General features: G+C 45.9%; 1 protein-coding gene across 1 annotated transcript; it reads right to left on the bottom strand.

Annotated features, from left to right (window-relative positions):
* Nucleotides 1–7,759: 7,759 nt before the first annotated feature.
* CYP1B1 (cytochrome P450 family 1 subfamily B member 1) lies at nt 7,760–16,050 on the bottom strand. The gene is made up of 3 exons (XM_077843577.1): nt 15,916–16,050; nt 14,458–15,501; nt 7,760–11,559 (listed from the first exon to the last, which is right to left on the bottom strand). Exons 2-3 carry the CDS (start codon nt 15,498–15,500, stop codon nt 10,971–10,973), a joined length of 1,632 nt encoding a protein of 543 aa, XP_077699703.1. The 5' UTR covers nt 15,501; nt 15,916–16,050; the 3' UTR covers nt 7,760–10,970.
* Between the last annotated feature and the right edge of the window lie 7,297 nt (nt 16,051–23,347).

Below are 23,347 nucleotides of genomic sequence, written 5' to 3'. Positions count from 1 at the left end.
GGCAGCCCTGGTCGCTCAGCGATTTAGCGTCACCTTCAGCCCAAGGCCTGATCTTGGAGGCCCGGGATCGAGTCCCGCATTGGCTCCCTGCATGGAGCCTGCTTCTCCCTCTGCTTCTCCCTCTACCTCTCTCTCTGTGTCTCTCATGAATAAATAAATAAAATCTTTAAAAGAAAAATAACCTCCTTGTTTGGAGTTAACATTCCCATCAGATTATTACTATATACAGGTCCTCTCCTCCAATTATCCCAAGGTGTTGAGTGTTCTGTGCTTTTGAATGGAAATAATGGGCAGTTTTCTGTTTCAGACTCCCCTCCTCCAAGAAGTCTTCCTTGATTTCCTACCCTGACCTGGAAAATATAAACTCTCCTTCCTTTGAATTCCTGCAGTACTTTATTTGTATCTACCTCAAGGCTTTTGATACACATCTCTTTTCATATTATATTTATCTTCAGACTCACTTGCTGAAAGAAGCAAGTTCTCTGAATTCTTCCTGAGTGACATGTATTTCTTATCATGGTACCTTACTCCAGGTAGACACTAAATAGATATCTACCACTCAAATAAAAGAAAAAAATCCAATGGATCGACAAACTGATTCATCTCTAGCAGTGCTGTCCAATAGAACTTTCTGCTATGACGGAACCATTTTATATCTGTGCTGTCCACAACAGCAGCCACTAGCCACACATGGATAACAGAGCACCTGAAATATGGCTAGTATGACTGAGGAGCTGAATTTTAATTTTTTTCAACCTTAATTACTTTAAATTTAAATAGCCACACGTGACTAGTGGCTAACTTATTGGACAGCACAGATCTATATGACATCCATTAACTATTTTTGTGTGTGCGTGAATGGATTGTTTATTTAGGGCAGTGATCAGATCATACAGGTGTTGTGTAGAAAACCTAGCAAGATGGTTGGATGTTACTTTCCAAGCAACATAAAGACACCCATCCTTACATTCTGTGGAGTGAGGTCTTTTAGAGACAGACAATAAACCATAATAAAAGGAAAGTTAAATTTATGTTATATTAGCAGGAGATATGTGCTATAAAAAAAGAAAAACAGAAACACAGGAGAAGTAGAGTAAGATAAGGTGAGCTGAGAGTGTCTGGTGGGTGGTCAAAGTAGGCTTCTTCAAGCAGCTGAGGGCTGAGCTCACTGGAGAGAGGGGCAAGGGAGCAGGTTGGGCAGAGAAAGTGCCCAAGGAGCTGACACTGCAGAGCCAAGTAGCAGCTCTGGATCATGGACTGAACCCCCAGCCACACAGTCACAAAGAAAAGGAGCCTGGTAGGGCCCTGTGAAGGGAAGACAGCTTTCGTTGGGTTTTGTTAACAAAGCCTTGATATGTATTTTCCAGAACCATCTCCTGAAGTTAAAAATTAAAACTAAGTAGCAAGCAGGCTCGCTCAGCTTTTTGCCGCAGTGAGTTTCTGGAAACCACGTTGGAAAACACAACAGTAAAAAAATCTTGTTCTTCCACCTCTTTGTCCAGCATGTTTTCCCCCGTTTTTTCCCCTCAACGTCAATGCCAAGTGCTAGGAAAGCAGAGGGCCAACAGGATTTGCTCGGAGGCTGTGGAAATTGCAGAAGCAGAGTCTTAAATTAAAATGTGGATTGCTGGGGCGCCTGGGTGGCTCAGATGGTTAAGCGTCTTCTGCCTTCGGCTCAGGTCATGATCCCGGGGTCCGGGATCGAACCTTGAGTCAGGCTCCCTGCTCATTAGGGAGTCTGCTTCCCCCCCCGCCCCCCCCCCCCCCGCCGCCTGCCTCTCCCCCTGCTTGTGCTCTCTGTCCCTCTCTCAAAAGAATAAAACAAACCTTTAAAAAAATAAAAATAAATAAAATGATGATTGCAGAGGAAGGCAGTAGGAGAACCGAGGCGCCCCCGTGGCTCCCTGAAGTGGGGCAACAGTGAAATGTGGGGGATGAGCACCCGAGGAGGCGTCAGAAGGACCAGCACAGAGCCTGCCAGCCAGACGGGACTCCAGCAACTTTGTCCAAGCGTGGGCGATGGAGCTGTGCAAACTCTCAAGCTGGGTGTGACCCGCGCTCTGGTGTCCCAGGGCCTCGACGACAGCCAGAACTGCGGGATACAACAGCAAAGCAAGGCACACAAAGAAAGCTCTGCCAGATGTGCGGCACCATACCGGGGATGCAAGATCCTGGGCACAGACTCCTTGCTCTTCTCAGCAAGCCCACGGAAATTAGGGTGGAAACCCTTTTCAATCAGATAAAATAAAAGTTTCCTTCAAGGGCCAGAGGTAGCGTCTGTGAAATATTCCAGAAGACCCATTAGTGCTCCAAAGAATCCATTTGAAATCCTTCACTGCTTGTAAAGTTCAAGAATCCGCAGGCCATGTTAACTTGTGTTTTTCAAAGCATCGTTGTCAAGCATGTCAGCGCCTATATATTTACATACATAGAGAGCCTACTCGCTGGGGATGCTCCAGGACTTGTTTCAATGCTCCCAGAGGACTAGGATCTGGAATGAGCTTGGGAGTCAAAGGCAGGAAACGGTCTGGACCAGAGGGATGCCATGTGGCGAAACCAAAAGCCAAAACTGACTAAGGGCCAGCCTACCACATCTGTCATTGGGTGTGCTGAAATTATTTTATTTCTGACTGTGGCCTGTGACTCATTAGTGACCATAGAATCAATTTAATGAGTTGTAACTAGCTTTTTTTTTTTTTTTTTAAGGTAACTAATTTATGTCTGAAAGCTCAGTGCCGGTTACTTCCTTCACATAGGGTGGGAGGAAGAGGATACTTGTCTTTAATTCTACTTCTTCTTGCCACCTCCTTTGGAAGGGCTTCCCTGACTACTTATTCTCGAGTCCCCCAACACACACACACACACACACACACACACACACACACACACACCCTACACTGTTTAATTGTCTTTACCACACCAGGGCACTTATTCCTAACTTAAATCTTCTTTCTTTCATTTCTCTCCATGCCCCCTCCACCAGAAGATCAGCTTCAAGGACTCAGAGCCAAGTATCTTCCTCGCTGTTATATCTGCAGTGCCCAGAACAGTGCCTGCCATACAGTAGGTGCTCCATGAACACTTACGGTATTGAATTTAAATTGTACCCTGTGGCAGCTTCCAACTCATGGCTTTTAGCTGCTGTTGTTCATCACAAACACTAGCGTCCTTCTTTCCGTTATGCTCTGAGAGCCTGCCATCACCCTTTCCCCCCAGTCTACAAGGACTTAACACAGGCCATGACCCTGGTTTGCACACCTGGACTTGACCTTCTTTGTTGGTGCTACTCTGTCTGCCAGCACCTGCTGTGCTATCCACCAACCCACACTTCACTGAAGATCACTTGCACCAACTCTCCCTCAAAAATATTTTTCAGTCTATTTTAAAGTATAATTTTAGAAATTTTAACACACGTATAGCTCTGTGTAACTATATTGCCACAATCAGAAAATACCCCCAAACTCCACCATATTCTGTAGAATATGCCTGCCCCTAACCCTTAGCAACCTGTGATCCACTCTCCATCACTTTACTTTTGTCTTTTTAAGACTGTTACAAAACTGGATTCACAAAGTATATAACCATTTGAGGATGGCTTCTTTTATTCAGTGGTATTCCCTCCAAATTCATCCAAGCTATTGTGTAGCTCAGTTGAGTTCATTGCTTTTTATTGCTGAGTGTCACTCCTTTGTATGGATAAACCAAGGTTGGTTGAGCCAGTCCCCTGTGGAAGCACACTTAGGTTGTTTCCGGTTTGGGGTGTTATGAATAAAGCTGCTATAAATATTAATGTAAAGCCTTTATGCGAATGAATTTTCATTTCTCTAGGATAAAATCTAGGAGTAGGATTGCTGGTTCACACTGTACCAGTATGTACTCCCCACCAGTAATGTTTGAAAGCTCTAGGAGCTTCACATTGTCTCTAGCATTTTGTCATGATCATTTGGCCTCAATCAAAGGTTTGTGGTGGTATCTCATTACAGCATATTTTTAATGAAAAATAATAAAGTAGATCTGAAAACAGATCACATCACAGAAAACAATGGTAAAGACTATTCTGATATAAGTATGTGAGTACATAGTCACACACAATAGGTACGTACTAATTCATAATACAAAACATAGCTCATGCTGTGGATTATGGTAAAACATGTTTGAAAGCCACTGTTCATACCACAGGAGGAAGACCCAGGGTTGGCATTTCTACTTGCTTAGAGTGAGTCAGAGAGAACCTCGAGAAGAACCTTCAGAAGAACCTTAACCAACCTCAGCCCTACAGCAGGGAAGGGAACCTGGTCAGACTTAAGGGCACGGATTGAGAATGGAGGCAGGGCAAAGATGGTGTCATTAGTGTTGAGAAGCAGGTTTAATAGAACTCACTCCTTTGTTCATTCATAATTTTACATGCAAACTATCATTCAATAGCAAATATTTGGCACCCGGTGGCTTTTAATAAACGTACCATGGATGAGAAGAGAGGTGATAGAACTACAAATACATCTACAAGATGTATTGACATATGACGGTAGATGTCTCTTTAAAAAAAATCAATTTAATGCATGATACCTTCCTAAATGGTATATTTCATGTAAAAAAAAAATAAGGTCATTCCACATATTGATAGGGGCATACATATAGTAGAGGTACCGTCACACGGCTGACAGGAGTGTGGCTGGGTGGCATCCTGGAGAACATGCTTACAGTCCCTAAATCACACAGACCCAGACTTGCTGGCCTGACCGTGCTGATCGTGGTTATGGTGAATATATTACAGACTTCTCACAGGTCCACAAGGGAACATGTACAAAAGTGTTCCTTGCAGCATTATTTGGGGATACATGAAGTCAGAGGCCACTTGGTTGCCCATTTCTGAGACTTGGATAGAGAAAATGTGGTGGATGAATGCCTGGAAGCAATAGGCAGTGGGGAGAAGCCATGGGATTAGACAATATTGAAAGTATCGTACTAGTAGAAGACGAAGCAACAGGATGAGATAGAGTACTTGCATAAATTAAAACCACATGTATACAAAACAATAATACGAAATTTGCTGGAACACATGCAAACAAAAAGTACCCATTTAGCACCAAAAGAGGGAGAGAAACAAAAATAGGCAGGTAGGAAGAAAAAACAGAATTAAAAATTTTTTAAAGAGCCTAGAAGATTTTTCAGGCTGGTGGAGTGACCCTTAGCTCTGATCTAAGGGCATCTCCGTGGCTGTTGGGTTTGTGCTGTTATATTGTGCAATTTGTGCAATATTGTGTTGTTTATTTAGTATAATACTTATTTAGCTAGTTAGTTTATTTAGCCTATCGCTCAAAGGGATCTCAAGTAGTCCCATACCAGTTCCAGTAGCTCCAGGAAACTGTTTTCAAAGGCAGGCTTCCCGTCAACACACCTGTCTGATTCATTCCTCGGTTTTGTACTTTCTCTGGCGGTTCTGTTTACCCTACTCAAGTTCGCTGAGAGCCCGAAAGGTTCTGATTGGTCACATGAGCTAACATCCAGTGTGGTGCACCCCTATCAGAGAGAATTCTTGAATCAGGCCACTTCACAGGCAACTGTTCCTTCCTATGGATGGCCTTTGGCTCAGGCAAGGATCCCTGGCCCAAAAAGAGTTTTATAGGATAGGGGTTTTAAGATTACAAAACAAAGTGTGATCTTTTTTTCTTTCTTTCTTTCTTTCTTTCTTTCTTTCTTTCTTTCTTTCTTTCTTTCTTTCTTTTCTTTCTTTCTTTCTTTCTTTCTTTCTTTTTTTCTTTCTTCTTTCTTTCTTTCCTTTCTTTCTTTCTTTCTTTTCTTTCTTTTCTTTCCTTCTCTCTTTTTTTTCTTCCTTTTCTTTCTTCCTCTGTCCCTCCTTCCTTTTCTTTCTTTTTAGTAAGAACAGTGTGAGGACGCTTTCCTCAGGAAAGAGGAATGTTGTGAGTCTTTCTGGCACTTCACAATGTCAGTTACACCCTGATTATAGTGTGGAATGTGCCCTAGACAAAGGAAATGCATTGCTGTGAAACCCAAGGATCATGGGGATTGAAAATAGACAGACTAGACTATCCACCCAAACACAGCCAGGTCGGAAGGTGACACTACAGCACGAGGACAATGGGCTTTGGAGTCAGTTCATCTCTGGGAGCGTCCAGACACTGCCACGTCTAACTGTGACATGTTATATATTACATTACTGCCTCCTGCACAGAATTGCGGTGCGATTCTGCTTAGCGTGGTGATTCAAACCTAAGAAGTGCTCAACATATTCTAGTTGCATTTCTTCCCCCCATACCTGACACATGTTGGGAAGTGTCAGTGGAGACCACACAGCTTGTATTGTAAGTGGATTAGGAGCTACAGGCATAAGCTGTTGTTTGCCTATAGCTTGCCCATAGCTATTTAAACTGGATTTTCTCCAGTCTTTCCCATTAAAAATAAATGCTTCTGAATGTATTCTTTTCTTTCTTCCCTTCTCTAAGAATTAGAGCTAGAAGGTCAGAACTGGAAAGCAGAGAGCATGTGAGTCACTGAGGTAAAATAAGGGGGTGTTAATAGCCGAACTGCTGCAGAAAAATGGACTGGCTTTGAGGTTACAGAAATAACCCCTGCGCGTTTGCAGCAATCACGGCTGTCTTCTTTCTAAAGCTACAGTCATTTTCTGCCCTGCACTCCCGCCTTCTATTTTAGTGGATTGATTGTGTAGAATTCAACTCTGCTTGACGTTTTTTGCAAATGCCTGACCCTAATCATAATTTTGTTAAAATTTCTCCTGTGGAAAATTTATTTCACTCATCCTAAAATTTTACGGCCATTATGAAGATCTTATGTTAGCAGATTTGGAAAACAAGTGAGTATTCTCTTAAGCCAATTTATAGCCATACCTTTTAGTTGCTGAAGTGATGTTGTCAAGCCGAAGTATCAATGACACTGTGTGCAATTGTACTTCATGATTTCTTTTCCTGTTTTCACAGTAATGGGAGCTTAGGTCTGGAAGCAATAAGAACCCTTGGCACCGTACACCCTGCCATCTGTGCAGGTGGGGCAGTGAGAGCCTGGAGAATCACAGCAGAGGCTCTGTGAAGTCACATCTTTTACCCGGTAAAAAGGTCAGCAGAAAATATTTCCACATACTACAGGACAGAATGCTCTCCTCTTTTCTTTTATTGGACATGAATTGCATTTATTAATTAAAGCACACGTACCTTAAATATGAATGAATAAATGTATAGCAACCAAACTGAAAACAAAAGCTTTCAAAAAAAAGAAAAACAACAAAACCACCACACACACACACACACACACACACACACACAGAAGTTTTCATGACAAAAGGAAAAAAAATAAATGAATGAAATACTAACAGAAAGGACTGATGTGCTGCTGAGGGACAAATATGTGTTCTGCATTTTTTTTGGATGAAGCAGTAATAAAAGATCAGAGTCTTTAAAATCTCAATCTGGTCTATTTTTCAAAATTAAAAATTAACTCCCACTTTTCTAGAGGTTTGCCACTGAAATTTAACTTCTGTGTTGGTTCTCATAAACTCAAAAATATAGAGACTAGGAATTTGGTAGGAAACTGAATGCTAAAAGCCTATTTTTTAAAAAGAGCAAGCAGCCTAAAATGTCAAATGGCCAAATAAAATGTTCATAATGCAACATTTTAATTTAAGCACTTATAAGTGGTAGTTGAAAAGAATGGATACATTAATGAATGGATGCATGTTGAAAAAGATATAGCATACTTGCTACAACATAAAGTAAAATTCCATAACAAGATTATAAGAGTGATTTTTATTATCTTGGTAAAGGTGTCCGGTTACAGGTAATTACAGATACAAAATGTTTTTAATCTGGTATATCAAACAGTAAAAGGTACATGTTAACGCTGTGCCTCTGAAATGTATTTCAGTTACAACTATGTATTATAGTTGTTCTGTACATATTAAAAGCACACATGATAAAATACAAAAATAAGAAAAGATTAAATAAAAAATTATCATTGAGCTATAAGCATCTACCAGAGTATCACAGTGTGTCATAGCTAAAAAATATAAAATTAATATAAATGCTATGCAACTATTTGATCTAATATAGATCTAATAAGGACATATTAAGGCCGTAATAGCATTTCACAGGTGAAGGCTAAGTTCTGAGACATGAAAGCTTTCAGAGGAAAAAAAGAAAAAAAAAAAGCTTTCAGATAACCCACAAAACAAACCTGAGACATCTTTTTGTTTGGAAAAAAAGCAATCTTCTTGCAAAGTCAAAGCTTCAATACATAAAGGAAGTATTTAATAAACGATATACTTGAACTATTAACAATAATCTGGAGTAGATATTCTGACTACAATAGTGACCAGCAAATACCTTCTTTCTCTGGAAGAAATAAGGTTTTCTGATTAAACCAGTAGCCTGATTATTGTGGCCTCCAAGTTTGGTTATTTTAATTTGTTTTTGGTTTTGCTATCCTTCCTTTAACTAGATTATAAAACATAAAATAGTTGTATTAAATAAGCTAGGTGACCTCCAAGAGCCCACCTTACTTCCTCCTATAAAGTACAGCTTTTCCATTGCTAGAAGTGCCAAGCAAACTGAGCCCACATTCGCACAGATTAGAGCACATCTGGACTTGGTTGACTTAATGAGGCATCCAGATTGGTACATGATTACTCTTGGTACCACATATGTCTCAGAGTAAGTGGGCTAGGGCAGCCAACAATCACTATTTCAGCCCTGCTTAGGAGTGGGGGGTAGTCATGTTTTGGAATGGCTGGTGACAAAAAATTTTAAGGTATTGGGTAAGCCTGATTTCTACAGGTGGATTTAGTGCCTTTAAAAATACTGGCACAGTTCTCCATACTCAAGAGGCAGAGCTATGAGATTTTATTGATTAAAATTATATGAAATTTTTATTAATCAAAGAATTTCAAATTACAAAATAGATCTTTTTTTTTTAAAGTCTACTTGGGATTTAACATCGGCCTACAAATCATCTTTTTTCTAAGTGTTCATACTTCAAATTTTGTGCTTCAGATGAATTAATTTGGAATGAGTGGAGAAAGGCTTAACCATATTTCTTCCTTTTCTTCTTTTGCTTTTTTTTCTCACCACCGCAACACACATACGTCAGACATTCTTCTCTTTATAATGTTAACTAAAAGATTCCAAAAGCTTAATAGAATGTAAGAAGCAGTAAGCTTTCAGGATACGGTATACCTTCCTCTGCAAGTTCACATACAATGAAAGTTAAAGCTCCAACCTTCACTTTGAACTTTTGCAATCTTCCAGTATGTGGTGTTGTTTTTGTTTTTTGTTTTTAAGGTTTTCAGGCTCTTTACATAAATGGAACATACGTATTTCCTTCAGGCTTTATGTTTTCACAGTTACCAAAGTGACTGCTCCCGGGCCGGCCATCCTGAGCAGCACACCTGATCTGATCAGCTCCACTGGAATGTGATGCAATCTTCAAAACAGTCTCCCAACAGGACCTTCTGATTCTGACTTTCCAAAACACAGACATGAATGCTATTTTTAAAAAACTTAAAAGAGAAACTAGGCCTTTTATGATGGGAATCCACCTCCCCCACTGGTTCTCTAATAAAGAGAACATCCGGATAATTCATTGCATTTTTCACTATTCATCAAGCAGACACAGGTTAAATTTCTCTGCCTTGCATAGGCTAATGGTCAGATTTCCAGTAACTTCAACTGGAACTCAACAATCAGAATGGTTTTAAAATTAAAATGTAAGCATGCCAAGAGGTTGGAATTATAGTAACTACATTGATTTCATAAAAAGATTCTAGATTATGAATATCATTTTAGAAAATATGTTGTAAAGTAATAAGGAATACATCTTATAGATCCAATTTTGAGATTTTTCAGTTCTCATTCAAGTTGCAGATGAGAGAATGGATTTTGCTTCATCTTGGTTTCCATGATGTCAAAATAGGCTCATTTCACATATTTGAGCCCAGAATTGTACTTTTTGATTGGTCTTTCTTTTGGAAAGACATATCTTATTCAAATTTTTCTTAACCAAAATAATTAATACTATATAATAATACAATAACTAATACATACTGCTTATGGATAATTATATATGTAAATACATTGAATAGTATTTGGTGACTTTTTTAATCTATAAGACTTACTGAAATCAGTGCATTATAATCATATAAGATAAAGCCTAGCTAGGCTGCTAAATCTTTTTTTTTTTTTTTTTTTTTGCTCATCATTGACATTGTACTTTGGCAACAACAGAGATATGACTTTGGCTTGGAATTTTTTTACAATTTAACAACTTATACTTTTAAAATTCAGAATACATCACTGGAACAGCTACTATAATCAGTGAATCAACCACCATTAATTTCTTTGTGAGTAAATGACTTTAGGACTTACCCCCCAAGAAAGAAAGCGTATCAGTAGGCAAAAAGATAAATCCATCCATAGATAACTACAGCCTAACTAAGCTATTTTTTGTTGAAGAGGTGAGAAAGGGGGAATTCCTGGTCTTTACCCTTTTCCCTTATTACCCTCAATCACATGTCTTACATGGAAATTATTTGTCTTTGCATATTCAGCAATATATTCTGAAACTTGGCTAACTACAATTTGCTTTGGAGCAGATTTCAGCACGCAGAACATCAAGCTTGGATCCCGTACACGAAGGCATGGTTATCAAAACTCTTCTTCATTAGGTCATTTGTGTGTGTACATGCTCCCTCAAGACATTATTATCAGAACTCGATATTCTGTAAAAATTCTTTGGATCCTTTCATTCTTTGATTCTTCCAGGAGCTCCTTCGGAGCCCAGTGCTCATCTGAGCACACACGCATGAAGCACATCACCTGCGGATCAGTTGGTTCATGCTCACTTTAGAGGCTAATTGAGAGAGTGGCCCAGAGGAGCTAGAAAATTCTACTCCCTATCCCCCCAAAACTTGAGTACTTGTAAAATTTTAGCATGCTTCTGGTTTTTCACTGGCAGTCTTCCTCAGCTTGTAACTTTTGGACGGCACTATCAAGGAGCTCCATGGACTCTCTGAGAGTGACGTTGATACTAAATGCCTTGGGTTTAATGGTCAGACCGTAATTAAAATCCATTTTTGAGGGTTCCTCTGGATTGGCCTTGAAATTGCACTGGTGAGCCAGGATGGAAATGAAGAGAAACAGCTGCATCTTGGAAAGCTCTTCCCCAATGCATCGCCGTTTGCCCACTGAAAAAATCATCACGCTGCTGGCCAGGTCCTTGTCAATGAAGCCGTCTTTGTCCAAGAACCGGGCTGGATCAAAGTCCTCTGGGTTAGGCCACTTCACTGGGTCATGATTCACAGACCACTGGTTAACAAAAACCACTGTGTCCTTGGGAATGTGGTAGCCTAAGACACAGGCACTGGTGGTGGTGGCATGAGGAATGGTGACGGGCACAAAGCTGGAGAAACGCATGCCTTCGTAAAGAAAGGCCATGGTGTAGGGCAGGTTGGGCTGGTCATCCAGGCAGGGCAGCCGGTTTCTACCCACGACTTGATCCAATTCTTCCTGGACCCGAGCCTGCACTTGTGGATACCTGTTTGGTCGTTAACACAGGAGAAAATAAGTAAGGGAAATCGATTCTTCTTTCATCTAGAAAGCACATGGCACTTTAATTCCACTTTCTTTATCTGAATGAATACTGAATTAATGAATTATTTCATTAATGAGTTAGTACTTCCAGACCCCCAAAAAGAAAAAAAATCCAAAACAGTTTCCTCATTTCTCACTAAATCACAGGATGGATAAATCAATAGTTATATTTCCCGTAATTAGTTTCATATGGGTAATGCTCTCTTTCCTATCGTAAGTCAAAAACAGTCTGAAGTTTTCTAGCCTGAAAAAGCTCCTAACAGACAAGGCCAGCTTCTCCATGAGGCACAGCAGACATGCCAAGGACCTGCAAAATTTTTCAGGGGCTCGTGAAAATGTTTTCATTTCCTTCAAAATCAGAACATACACCAAAAAAAACCCTGTTAGATTAAAGAAAATGTTTTAATATGTAATTTGACATATTTATCTTTATTCCAATGTAGTAATAAAATGTCACTAAGATCTTCTGAGGGGCAAACAGTCTAAAGAGGCAAAAGCATCCAGGGCCCATGAAAAGCAAAAAAGCAGCCCCAAAAGCAGACCCTTTTCTTCTCTCATCTCCTGGGATAAATTCTAGCATACACACTGCTCTCGCACACAATGGTTATCCTGATAGATAAAGCTACAAATCCTCAAAATTTAAATTTAAAAGGAAATTCCCAATGTTAGAAAGATTACGGTACAAACTGTAATGCTTCTTTACTGTTGGCAATACAAATAGTATTGTCCTTTTGGAAAACAAAATCTGAGTACAAAGCAAGATGCAGAAGGGTAACTCTCCCCCACTTTCTAAACCCAGTAATCCACGCCTAGATACGTATGTGCAGGAAACAACAGGTACAAAAATATGTAACTACAACAATCACCGAAATTTTAAAAATGCAATCAACAATGTTAAAAGAAGCGATTATACGTAATGGTGCTATTATGACAAAAATACTAGGGGGCCATCAGAAATCACTAAAATAAAGTTTAAAAGATGGGAGAATGTCCATTACACTAAATGAAAATGTCTTAAGTTTTTTTTTTAAGTAAATAATTATTGCATCTCTGAAAAAAAATGTAAGCGTGTATGGTATAAAATTATGGGTGATTTTAAAAATTGCTTCATGAACTTCATGAAGTATGCTTCATCATATTTCAGGGGTCGGCAAACTTTTCCATGAAAGGCCAGATACTAAAAATTTAGGTTTTGCCAACCAAACCCTCCCTCTGTCACAGCTATTCAGCTCTGCCTTGTGCTGTGAAGGCGGCCACAGACAATACATAAATGAATGGCCATGGTTGTATTTTGCTTAAACACATACCAAAATGGGCAGTGTAATTTGCCAACTTCCTTCGTACTGTGTTTTCACTAAAAAGAAGAAAAATGTATTCATCAGCTATATTGAATAGAGTGACTCCAAAATTGTTTTATTTACTTTTGCTGCCCAATTCAGTTTCTGATGGGGAAAAAACCAAAACAAACCAAACAAAAAAAACGAAGTTTCAGAAGATGATAAGCTTATGGTGGGATGCAAAGGACCTATTGATATCATTTTAGGATGTCTTTTTCCTGATCTATTATCGACTTGTTTTTATTTGATTTCTGCTCATTGCCCATATGGGTTTCCATGCTCTTAATACTGAAAAGCAATTTTAAATACACAAAAACTCGACTTACGAAAGTAGTCGCACAGGATCTAAGGACATATATATATATATAGGTTGCAGGATTCTAATAAGAAAAGAACCAGCCTTTGCCTTCCAATTTCTGGGTTGCCAGCAAGTTCGGCATCCCCCTCCACTTCCTTCTGCGCCAAGAAACGGCACAACCAGGACCTCAGGTCTTTCAAGGCAACCAACATTTGCCGTGAGTGAAGTAAGACAGTGAGACACCTGCTCCTGGAGCAGAGTTGCCAGACAAAAATAGGCTGCTATGTTAAATCTAAATTTCTGGTAAACAATAGTTCATCTTTCAGCAAGAATATGCCCTGTGTACATTTTATTTTTCATTTTCTGAGTCTGGCAGCACCCTATACCAGCAACCCGCTGGCTCCCTGCGCGCAGCTTCCCAGGGTCGGCGACCTTAGTCCGGGCGGGCGCCGCGGGGGGCTAGGCTAGGCTGCCTCGGCGGCGGGCCCGAGCGCCAGGGGAGTCCGCCCGCTCGCGCTGCCCGGGTTCCCGCGCGCCTGTCGAGGCGCTGCTCTGCGCTCCGAGAAGCGACCGCTCCGGCTCTCCCCCGGGGATTTCTAACGCAACTAGCGCGGCGCTCCCCTAAGCCCAGCGCAACCTGCTGGCCTCTGGCCGCCCTCCGAAAGCTCCGCTGCCGGGTATGGGTCGGCGGGGCCGGCCTCCGAGCGCTCCCTGCGCCGGGCTGGCAGCTCCGATCTGCGCCGAGGGCCGGCCCAGCCGACTAGCTGCTGGGTTTACTTAACAAGTTTCCCGTTGCCCTTTCTTTGGAACTGTGCCAATTTTGCTCCTGCTGTACCAGGGAGGCAGAGATCCGGGGCTGATCTGCGGGCACTTAAAAGATCGTGCCTTTCAGGGGGCTCTCATAGCTTTGTCCCCCACTTGGAGAGGTAGCGAACCACAAGATCAAAGCTGCGGGCGGGCGGGCGGGCGGGTCCCCGCTGGGTGGAGGCCGGGGGGCGGGGGCGCGCTCTCGGCCCGCGCTGTGCCTTCCTTCCCGAGCCCGGCTTTCGCGCCGCGATCTCAGCTTTGCGAGGTGGGGAGCTGGCGCGAAACCCCAGACTCTGGGCGTGCGTGGAGACCTCAGCATATCCTACCGCCCCCCACACCCCCCCCCCCCCACTTACCCGGCAGGAAAGGAAGGCCCGCCCGCGCCTCCTCGAGGCTTTACCTGGTGAAAAGGATGAGCAGCCACTGCAGCGCGATGGAGAGCGTGTCCTGGCTGGCGCCGAAGATGTCGGTGACAGTGGCCGGCACGTACTCCATGTCCAACCGCGCGCCGCCGTCGCCCGAGCCCTCCGCCGCCTCGGTCCCCGCCGAGAGGATGAAGGCGTCCATCATGTCGCGGGGGGCGGCCCCGGGCTGCAGGCTTTCGCGGTGCCGCAGGAACTTGCGCAGGACAAAGTTGCTGAAGTTGCGGTTGAGCTGCTCGAACTCGCGGAAGGCGGTGCGCACGGGGTTGGGGAAGCGCTGCAGCCAGGGCAGCACGTCCACCAAGCTGCCCGCGCCCACCGTGCGCCCGAACTCCTCGTTGTGGCTGAGCAGCTCGCGGAACTCGGCGTCATCGTGGCTGTAGCGGCAGCCGAAGCACACGGCGCTCATGACGTTGGCCACGGCCACCACGGTCAGCGGCCGCGGGTCCAGGAAGGCGCCGCCCGCGCTGCCGCGCGCCAGCAGCGCCACCAGCTCGCGCGTCTCGGCCAGCACGTGGCCCTCGAGGACGCGGCGGCTGCGCGGCTGGCGCGTGGAGAAGGCCCGCATGGTGCTGTGCGCCGCGCGCCGCTGCACCTTCCAGCGCGGGGAGTACTGGCCGAAAGCCAGGCTGCGGCCGCCCGACACCACGCGAAAGGAAGCGAAGCGCGGCCGGTCGGCGAAGGCGGCGCCCTGCTGCACCAGCGCCTGGCGGATGGCGCGCTCGCCGTTCAGCACCACCACCGGGCAGCTGCCCAGGCGGATCTGGAACACGTCGCCGTAGCGCCGCGCCAGGCGCGCGAACGAGAGGTGCGGCGCGGGGCCCATCGCCGCGGCGTTTCCGATCAGCGGCCACGCAAACGGGCCGGGCGGCGCGGACCCCGGCTGCCGCCGCCGCTGCCTCAGCAGCCACTGGCCCGCGTGCACCGCGGCCAGCACCGACAGCAGCAGCAGGAGCGTGGTCTGCTGGGCGGACAGCGCGCTCGGCTGCAGGGGAGCGTCGGGCCCGAGGCTGGTGGCCATGCTGGAGAGAGAGGGGCGAAGGCGTGGCCCTCAGGTGTGCAGGGAAAGGAGCGGGCGCCCCGCGCCCCTACCCCTGGCGCCGGGCTACGCCGAGCCGTTGGCAAGCGAGGAGGTCGCGCGCAGGGCAGGGCAGGGCGGGGCGGGGCGGGGCGGGGCGGGGCGGGCTCTCCGGGGAAGCAGCGGAGGACGCTTCTTCCCATCCCAAACCCATCCCCTAGAGGAGAAGGGAAAGAGCATGCTTCCGCCTCTCCGTGACCCGGACTCTCCGTCCCCACCTCAACCCCCAGCTGTGTAACGGTTCCAGCACTTCGGGGCAGGCCGGAGGGCATCCAGGCGGAGGCGCGCAGTCCCCTCTCACTGCCTACCACCCCCGCCCCGCGAGGCCGCGGGAAGGCGGCTCCGCGGACAGACTGACCTGCGAGGTGGCGCGGTTTCCGGCGGCGCGGGATGGACGGCTCCGTAATAGGGCTGGGGCCTTTGAGGAGGGCCAGAAGTCCCCGGGAAATCGGAGGCCTCGCCTGGACACCTGCTGCTCCGGGAGCCAGAGCACCCACTCTGGAGCCTCCGAGCCAGGGGCGCTGGGACTGGGATGGGGACCGAGCAGGCGGCCTCCTTTGCCGCGAGCCCCGCTGCACCTGGGGCCTCGGCAAAGCGGGGGTTTCCACACAGAGTGCGCGCTGAGACGGGGGGTCGACCGGTGCAGCCGGTTCCCAGCCTCAGGACCCCCGCGCGTCTGACAGCTGCTGTCGCAGGGGCGTGGCCCGTGTGCGCGCAGTCACGCCAGAGTCAAAACGCGCCATCCCGCTTCCCCGGCTTTTAAGGTCTGCGTCGGAGGCGGCGGCGGAACCTGGCGGGGGGCGGGGCTTGCGGGGGCGGGGCCTGCGGGACGCTGCCGGGGGCTCAGACCCGACCCGGGTCGCGGCGCTAGCGCGGTCACGCGAGGCGGCCGCGATGCTCCCCGACGGCCTCGGTCGGTGGCTGGCGGCTTTGCTGCAAGCGGCAGTGCGGACTTCCCGTTTCCCGGAAAACCACACTAATCCGTCCCTCCCCATCGTAGCCGCTGCTGCCCTGAAGCGCGCTGGGAACAGAACCTGCCGGTCGGGGGGGAGCGCGCCCCCCGGGGAGCTTGACACCCCCCGTCCCCTCTCGGTGCCTGAGCTCCGTTGCCCGAGATGGACCCGCTCGGGATCCTTGGGCGCCGAGGCCCGGAGAGGGAACCTGTCAGTTTGGGGAACGCGGGAAGCCGCGTCTGCGTGGCGGTTGCCTTCGCAGCATCCCCAGCTGTTTTATTTTATTGTAACTTCCTTGCAAACAGGCCCCTCGGATGAGGCCCCCCGGCGCGCCAGGTTCTCCTTCCACCTCGAGCGGCGAGACCGAGAGTCCCCAAGGACGCCGCTCCCGGCCCCCGCGCCCCGGCCGCGCTTGGCACACAAAGGCCAGCGCCAGCGGGACGCAGCTGGTCGCGGTTTCCCGCTCAGCAGCCCCCAGGTGGCGCCGCCCCCCGCCCCGCGTCGGGGACCCGCGGCGGGAGCCCGGGACCACGCTGGGGCTAAGGCGGGGGCTCGCAGCCGAGGGAGCACGCTCGGAGGCCCCCGTGGGGAGGGCCGAGGGGGAGGAGGAGGCGAGGGCGCCGATCTCGCGCCTCTGAACTTTATGGGGTTGAAAGTTTCCTCTGCTGTCGCCTCCCCCTTGCGTGCGGAGCTGTGCCTTGCGTGCGCGGCTTCTGGAAAGTCGTCGGCTCTGGTCATATCCTTGGGCGCTTCTCACGGCACCTGACACGCCGGGGCGGCGGCGGCGGCGGCCCAGGGCGGGGTGCGAGCCGCCACCACCCTCCGCGGCGCACGCACGGCCGCACCCGGGCTGGCCGGAGAGGCGGGCGCCCAGACTCGGCGGCGGGTAGGCGGATCGCGAGATGCGGAGCGGGGCGTGCTCGGCCGGCACCTTCCCCCGCGGGCTGCGCCCTTCCTCACCGGCTGGCACAAAGTATTTTCAAGCCCCTGCAGAGAAAAAGGTCTTCTCGGAAGGCTGGGGAAAGGGCGAGCCCCGGGAAGGGTGGGATGGATGGTAGCTAACCAGGAGGGACTTGTATCTCCAGGCCTCCGGGATCCCCAAGCGTCCATATAAAAGTGGGGCGTTGACCTCGAGACAGTCCTGCGCGTTGAGTTTTCCTCGTGCTGAGAATCTCTATTGTTCAGTTGTTTCTTAGCTAATAGATATGGAAACTGGTGTTCAGAGGGGTTATGTGACTTAACCAAGATCACACACACTGCAATGATACAATTACAGTCATACAATATAATCTTAGGTAATCTTGGGGCGCCTGGCTCAGGGTTGCTCAGTCTATTAAGCCTCAGACTCTTGATTTAGGCTGAGGTCACGACCTCAGGGTTGTGAGATGTAGCCCCATGTCTGGCTCCCCACTGGGCATGGAGTCTGCTTGAGATTTTTCTCTCTCTCTTCCTCTGCCCTTCTTTCCTCCCTCTCTGAAAAAGTAAAAATTAAAAAATACAATATAATTTTAAATGATTCCTCTTTTCAAGGAAGTAACTGAAATGTTTGATGGTTTTCACCTCTCCTCACCTCTTACCAGCTATCAAGAGGTGAATCCAGAATCTGAGTCGCATTTCAGATCCATCGTACAAGTTCTTGTGGAAGGAAATCCTCAGATTAAAAAAAAGCACAAATGCCATCCTTCCTGCCTCAAAAAAAAAAAAAAAAATAAATCAGCTGGAAGAATTTTTTTCAAATGGTTGTTTTTGTTTACAGAAGTGGGGTCTCTGAGGATCAAAAAGCAGAAATCGTGTGGTCACCTTTTGCAATAAAATTGGATGAGAGAGACCTGGGGACTATGACCTTGAAATAAGTGGTTAATTAAAGAAAATAAGATTTTAGTTATTCATGAGAGACAGAGATGCAGAGACCTAAGCAGGGGGAGAAGCAGGCTCCCTATGCGGAGCTGGATGCAGGACTTGATCCCAGGACTCTGGGATAAGGACCTGAGTGGAAGGCACTCAACCACTGAGCCACCCAGGTGCCCCAAGTGGTTAAATTTTAAAGACACATGAAGACAAAAAAAAATAAAAAAATAAAAAAATAAAGACACATGAAGAGGTGTCTGAAAATTAGACTTTGTGAGAGCCTGAAACCAACAAAATACCTGACCTGATAAGAAAATACTTTTTTGTTTTTAAGATTTTACTTATTTATTTATGAGAGACGGGGGCGGGGGGGGGGGCAGAGACATAGGCAGAGAGAGAAGCAGGCTCCATGCAGGGAGCCTGAGGTGGGACTCGATCCTGGGACTCCAGGATCACACTCTGGGCCCAAGGCAGGTGCTCAACCACTGAGCCACCCAGGCGTCCCAGAAAATACTTTTTGTAAAAGTCTCCAATACTTTTTGAGAGGTTCTCCCAAAATGATTTCGTACATTATAATGGAGTACCCCAATCCATGATAAAGTTGTTTTTGAGCAACGGGGTGAATAAGCTTTGGTTTCCCAGAATTTCCCAGAATTGTGTTGGCCTATACATCCTTTGAAATGAGTTTCATAACCTTACAATGTCCAGCTTTAGCAAAACCCCTGCCTAATAATTAAGTTCAAGATTGCTGCACCCATCAATCTCTCAGTAGGCTTTTAATTTAATAGACTGGAATTGTCCATGGGCTTATGCCAATTCTGAGCTATCAGCATATCTCAAAGCCTCTAACCTAGTATCTCTACCAGAAACAGAGCAAATGGGAGTTGCCTTTAAACCAAGTAAATTACTATTTTCAAAAGTATAACCCAAGGCTGTTCCTAAGACCTCCTGTTAATAATTCCTGAATAATACTGTATAGTTTTTAGACAAAGTAGATGCATACCTTCTTGCCGTAGTGAATAGTTTAAGCATATCCTCCAAGCTATGGTACCATGGGCTCAGTTCTTGTTCTAGGACATGGTTTAAAATGCAGAGTAACCAGTTGCGCCCATACTGTTAAAAAGACAGGTCCTGGGGCACCTGGGTGGCTCAGTGGTTGAGCGTCTGCCTTTGGCTCAGGTCATGATCTTGGGGTCCTGGTATCAGGTCCCACAACAGGCTCCCCGCAGGAAGGCTGCTTCTCCCTCTGCCAATGTCTCTGCCTCTCTCTGTGTCTTTCATGAAGAAATAAATAAATAATCTTTAAAAAATTATATATATGAAAAAGGACAGGTCCTTATTGATGATGACAAGCCAAAATAACTGGCTATGGTAACAACTTCTTCAGAATTTGCAGACCTCAGATTCTCTCAGATTTGGTGGCACAGATCTCTGTTGGAGGACCCATCTGGTACTTGATGGAGACATAGGGTAAATCCAGTGTGCCCTGTGGAACCCCAGCTCAGTTCAAGATTCTCCCTATAGTGAGAATCCACACCAGGTTCTTTACTTATCAACACAACTTCTCACCAAAGCCAGTAGTATTTAAGGCCCTGGGATCTCCTTTCAATCAACAGCACAGGATATGGGAATTTTGCCCTCCCAAATCCCAAACTTGAATTGTTTGGTGCAAATAACTTTCAAAAGAACAGCTAAGCTAGAGAGAGAGTTTAAAGTGGAAGTTTAAAATACCTTATTTTGTATTGATTCCAAAGAACAGAAATCCAGCTTAAGCTTGTTTAAGCAGAACAGGAATGCACTGGCTCATGTGCAGGGAAGGATAATGTGGTACCTTACAGGATGGAAAGATCTGGGGCTGCTCTCCCCAGTCTCTGTTATGCTGATCTCTTCTGGAGACTTCCCTTGTGTGCTGGAGAGGCTGGCCATTGGCAGCCTCAAATTAACCACCCCAAGAAAAAGAGAATATCTCTCTTCCAGGGTCACTATACAAGACACTAGACTCTGACGTGCCCAGCCAGCATCAGGCCACCCTGTGGCCAACGGTCTAGGTCTGATACGAGGAAAAGAGAGATGTGAGGAAGAGAGAACATGTCAGGAAGCCAAAGGAAAAAATCTGCCTCAGTCCTCGTGTATTTCACTTTTGCCCATCACTACCTTTTGGGCTGAAGGATATCTTATTGTCGTCATGGTCATTTTATTTTTCTAAGTACTTATTTATTTGAGAGAAGTAGGGGAGAAGCAGAGGGGTAGAGAGAGGGACAAACAGACTCTGCTTAGCCTGGAGCCTGACTCGGGTATCTCATGACCCTGAGATCATGACCTGAGCTGAAACCAAGTGTCAGACACATAAACGACTGAGCCACCCAGGTGCCCCTTTCATCATCATTTTAAATCAGCAAATCAGATAGATGCATTACACCTGGAGCCCATAGCCAGGAACATCAGCACTTCTGTCATCAGGCTGGAAGTCCATCTTCCTGATGGGCTTTCCCTCTATCATAATCTTCCAGCGTAATGTCAATTTTGTGGCTGAACGCTGTGCTCTTCCAAGCCCCTCCAAGCACACATAGGCACAGGCACTGAGATGAGAGTGGAATAGAAGGAACAGTCCCTGGCAAGTTTTTGACATGTGGGATGCACAAGAATTAGTCATCAGACCCATGCTAGTGGGAAGGAAAACAGAAATCAAGAGATACACCAAGGGGACTGTGACTGAGAGGATGGCAGGGGGATGAGCCATAGGAAGCTACAAATGATATGCTGGGAATTGAGAGGATTCTGAGGAAGTAATACCAACACCCTGGCCCCACCTGACTTGCTTCTGCTTCCTTCCTCCTGGTAATACACAGGGTAAGAAGCACAGAGCTGAAAAAACAAAACAAAACTTTCTTATTTCTTCTAAGAAGTCCTCATTTGTGGGCTGCACTGTTATTTTATGCATTAATATAAATGCAGGGGGCTACCACTTGTAGTTATGCCACTGATCAATAAGACATATTCTCTTTTCACAGATGTTAACATTTTAAGTGTGCTTTAGGATTGACAGAGCACTGTGCACACTGGCAGTGATCCTCTGGATTCTCTGCCTTAATATTAAATAGTAGTGGTCCTGAGAGCTCTTAGATGAGGCAGATAGAGCCAGGAGTGTTACCTACCAAAGCCATTTCCCCTTCCATTTTTTAAATTTGATATAACAATTGATGCTTTTTCAATTCCATGTAAAGCATAGGGAGAAGTTGCTTTGGAAGATTTTGCTAATTTTATTGACCCAGTCTCTTAGCTCTCCTCTCCTTCCAAGGTGAGTGCCCACTAAGCTATTTCCATATAGTCTGGTATTAGTGAGAGCCACAAAGTTACAGTGTATTATTCCAGTTTCCCCGCCAGAATATTTTCTTGTGTATTTAGAAGTCAATGGGCATCAGTGTTTGCAACATACTCTCAAATAGTTCGAGTTAAAAAGACAGAGAGAGAGGAAGGGAGGGAGGGAGGGAGAGAGAGAGAGAGAGAGAGAGAGAGATGAAAATGATAAAGCAAACATGGTAAAAATGTCCATAAATGGAGAATTTGGGTAAATGGGAGTTCCTTGTGATGTTCTCACAACGTGACTGTAAGTCTGAAATTGTATCGAAATTAAAGTTACTCAAAAAAAAATTTTTAAGCTACTAAGAATAGAAAATAGGAGCATGAGAAAGAAATTTTATGACCTTACATTGTCTCTTCAGCTTCTCTTGTGAGTCTCTTATGAGAAAGGACAGTGAAAAGAACCTGAGATTGGCATGTCCTTCATCTGACACTGTGCTCCTGGTTCAGGGCTGGGAAGAAGTTTGGGTTCAGCTGGGACGGCTTTCCCCAGCTTCCTATCTGACTTGCCCCCTTCTCCTCCTTGCCATCCTTGCTTTTTGAATGTTCTAAAGTGTATCTGGGTCTTTGATCTTCTTCAATTCCTTTTGAAAATAAAAGGAATATACTGTGTAAACAGCCCATGCCCCTAGTCCCACTGTGTTCTCATTTCCAAGACATGACTCACTTCACAGCCGTGTAGAAGTGGCCAATGGCACAGTCCTCGGATCACCTCTTCCTGCTCCCTTCCATTTCCTTCCTCCTCCTCGGCCTTCTTTCTTTCCCTTGCTCTGCAAATGTCCTTTTCTGCTTCCTGTTCTCTCTCCTTCCCCCTTTCCTTGGGCCTAGCCTCACCTCAGAGCACCTGTGTTCCCTCCGAGACCTCCCTTCTCGAGCTACCACCGTCTCCTTTCTCTCTACATCCTTCTGCTCACTGTTTCTCTCTTCCAGGAACAGTAGAGTTAGGGGCAGAGGAAAAAAGAGAAGAGGAGTGAAGAAAGTAAGGAAAGGGGTCAGGGAGATAGAACAACCAAGAAAAGAAAAAAATAAAATATCCATGGATAACCCGGTGATCCATTAATGCAGGCTCCCACCTAACAGGACTCTCCTGCTCTGTGTTTGCGGGATGGAAACAATCACTAACTCAGGACAGCGATGATTCAAAGATAGGGAAGGGATGCCAAGGTCTAGGCTTGCTTCTGTACATTCATTCCATGAGTTTTGACAACCACCCATCCAATTCCTGAAATTCACCCTTCTAACAGTTGAACCAAGCATGCTGTCCACCACTTTGGTCAACAGAGAACCCCTTAAATGTCCTAACTTTGATTAAGCAGAGAAAATCTCTAGGCAAATGAAGGATATTGTTTTTCATTTTAGTTTCCTAAAAAATGAATATTTACCAGGTTACCAAGAAAATGCATAAAGCAGAGCAAGTAAAGTGCAGCAAACATACAAAAGTGTACATTTGGGTTCAGCTATATCACAACGTCCAGCCACGGGTGTGGTGACTGGTATGGCGTCCAGATCTGGGATACATTCTTGGTTGAGGATCCAGATTCCAGTCTTCTTTTACTCCATGAACCTCTTAGTTTCTAGGGTTAGATCTGTATTCCTTAACAGGTTTTCCTCTTTCCACAAAGGGACAAA

Source organism: Canis aureus, chromosome 12 (genome assembly GCF_053574225.1).
Source record: "Canis aureus isolate CA01 chromosome 12, VMU_Caureus_v.1.0, whole genome shotgun sequence".
In the NCBI taxonomy this organism is placed as follows: Eukaryota; Metazoa; Chordata; class Mammalia; order Carnivora; family Canidae; genus Canis; species Canis aureus.
The sequence above is the reverse complement of the archived record's forward strand: the minus strand, read 5'-3'. Positions and strand labels throughout refer to the sequence as shown.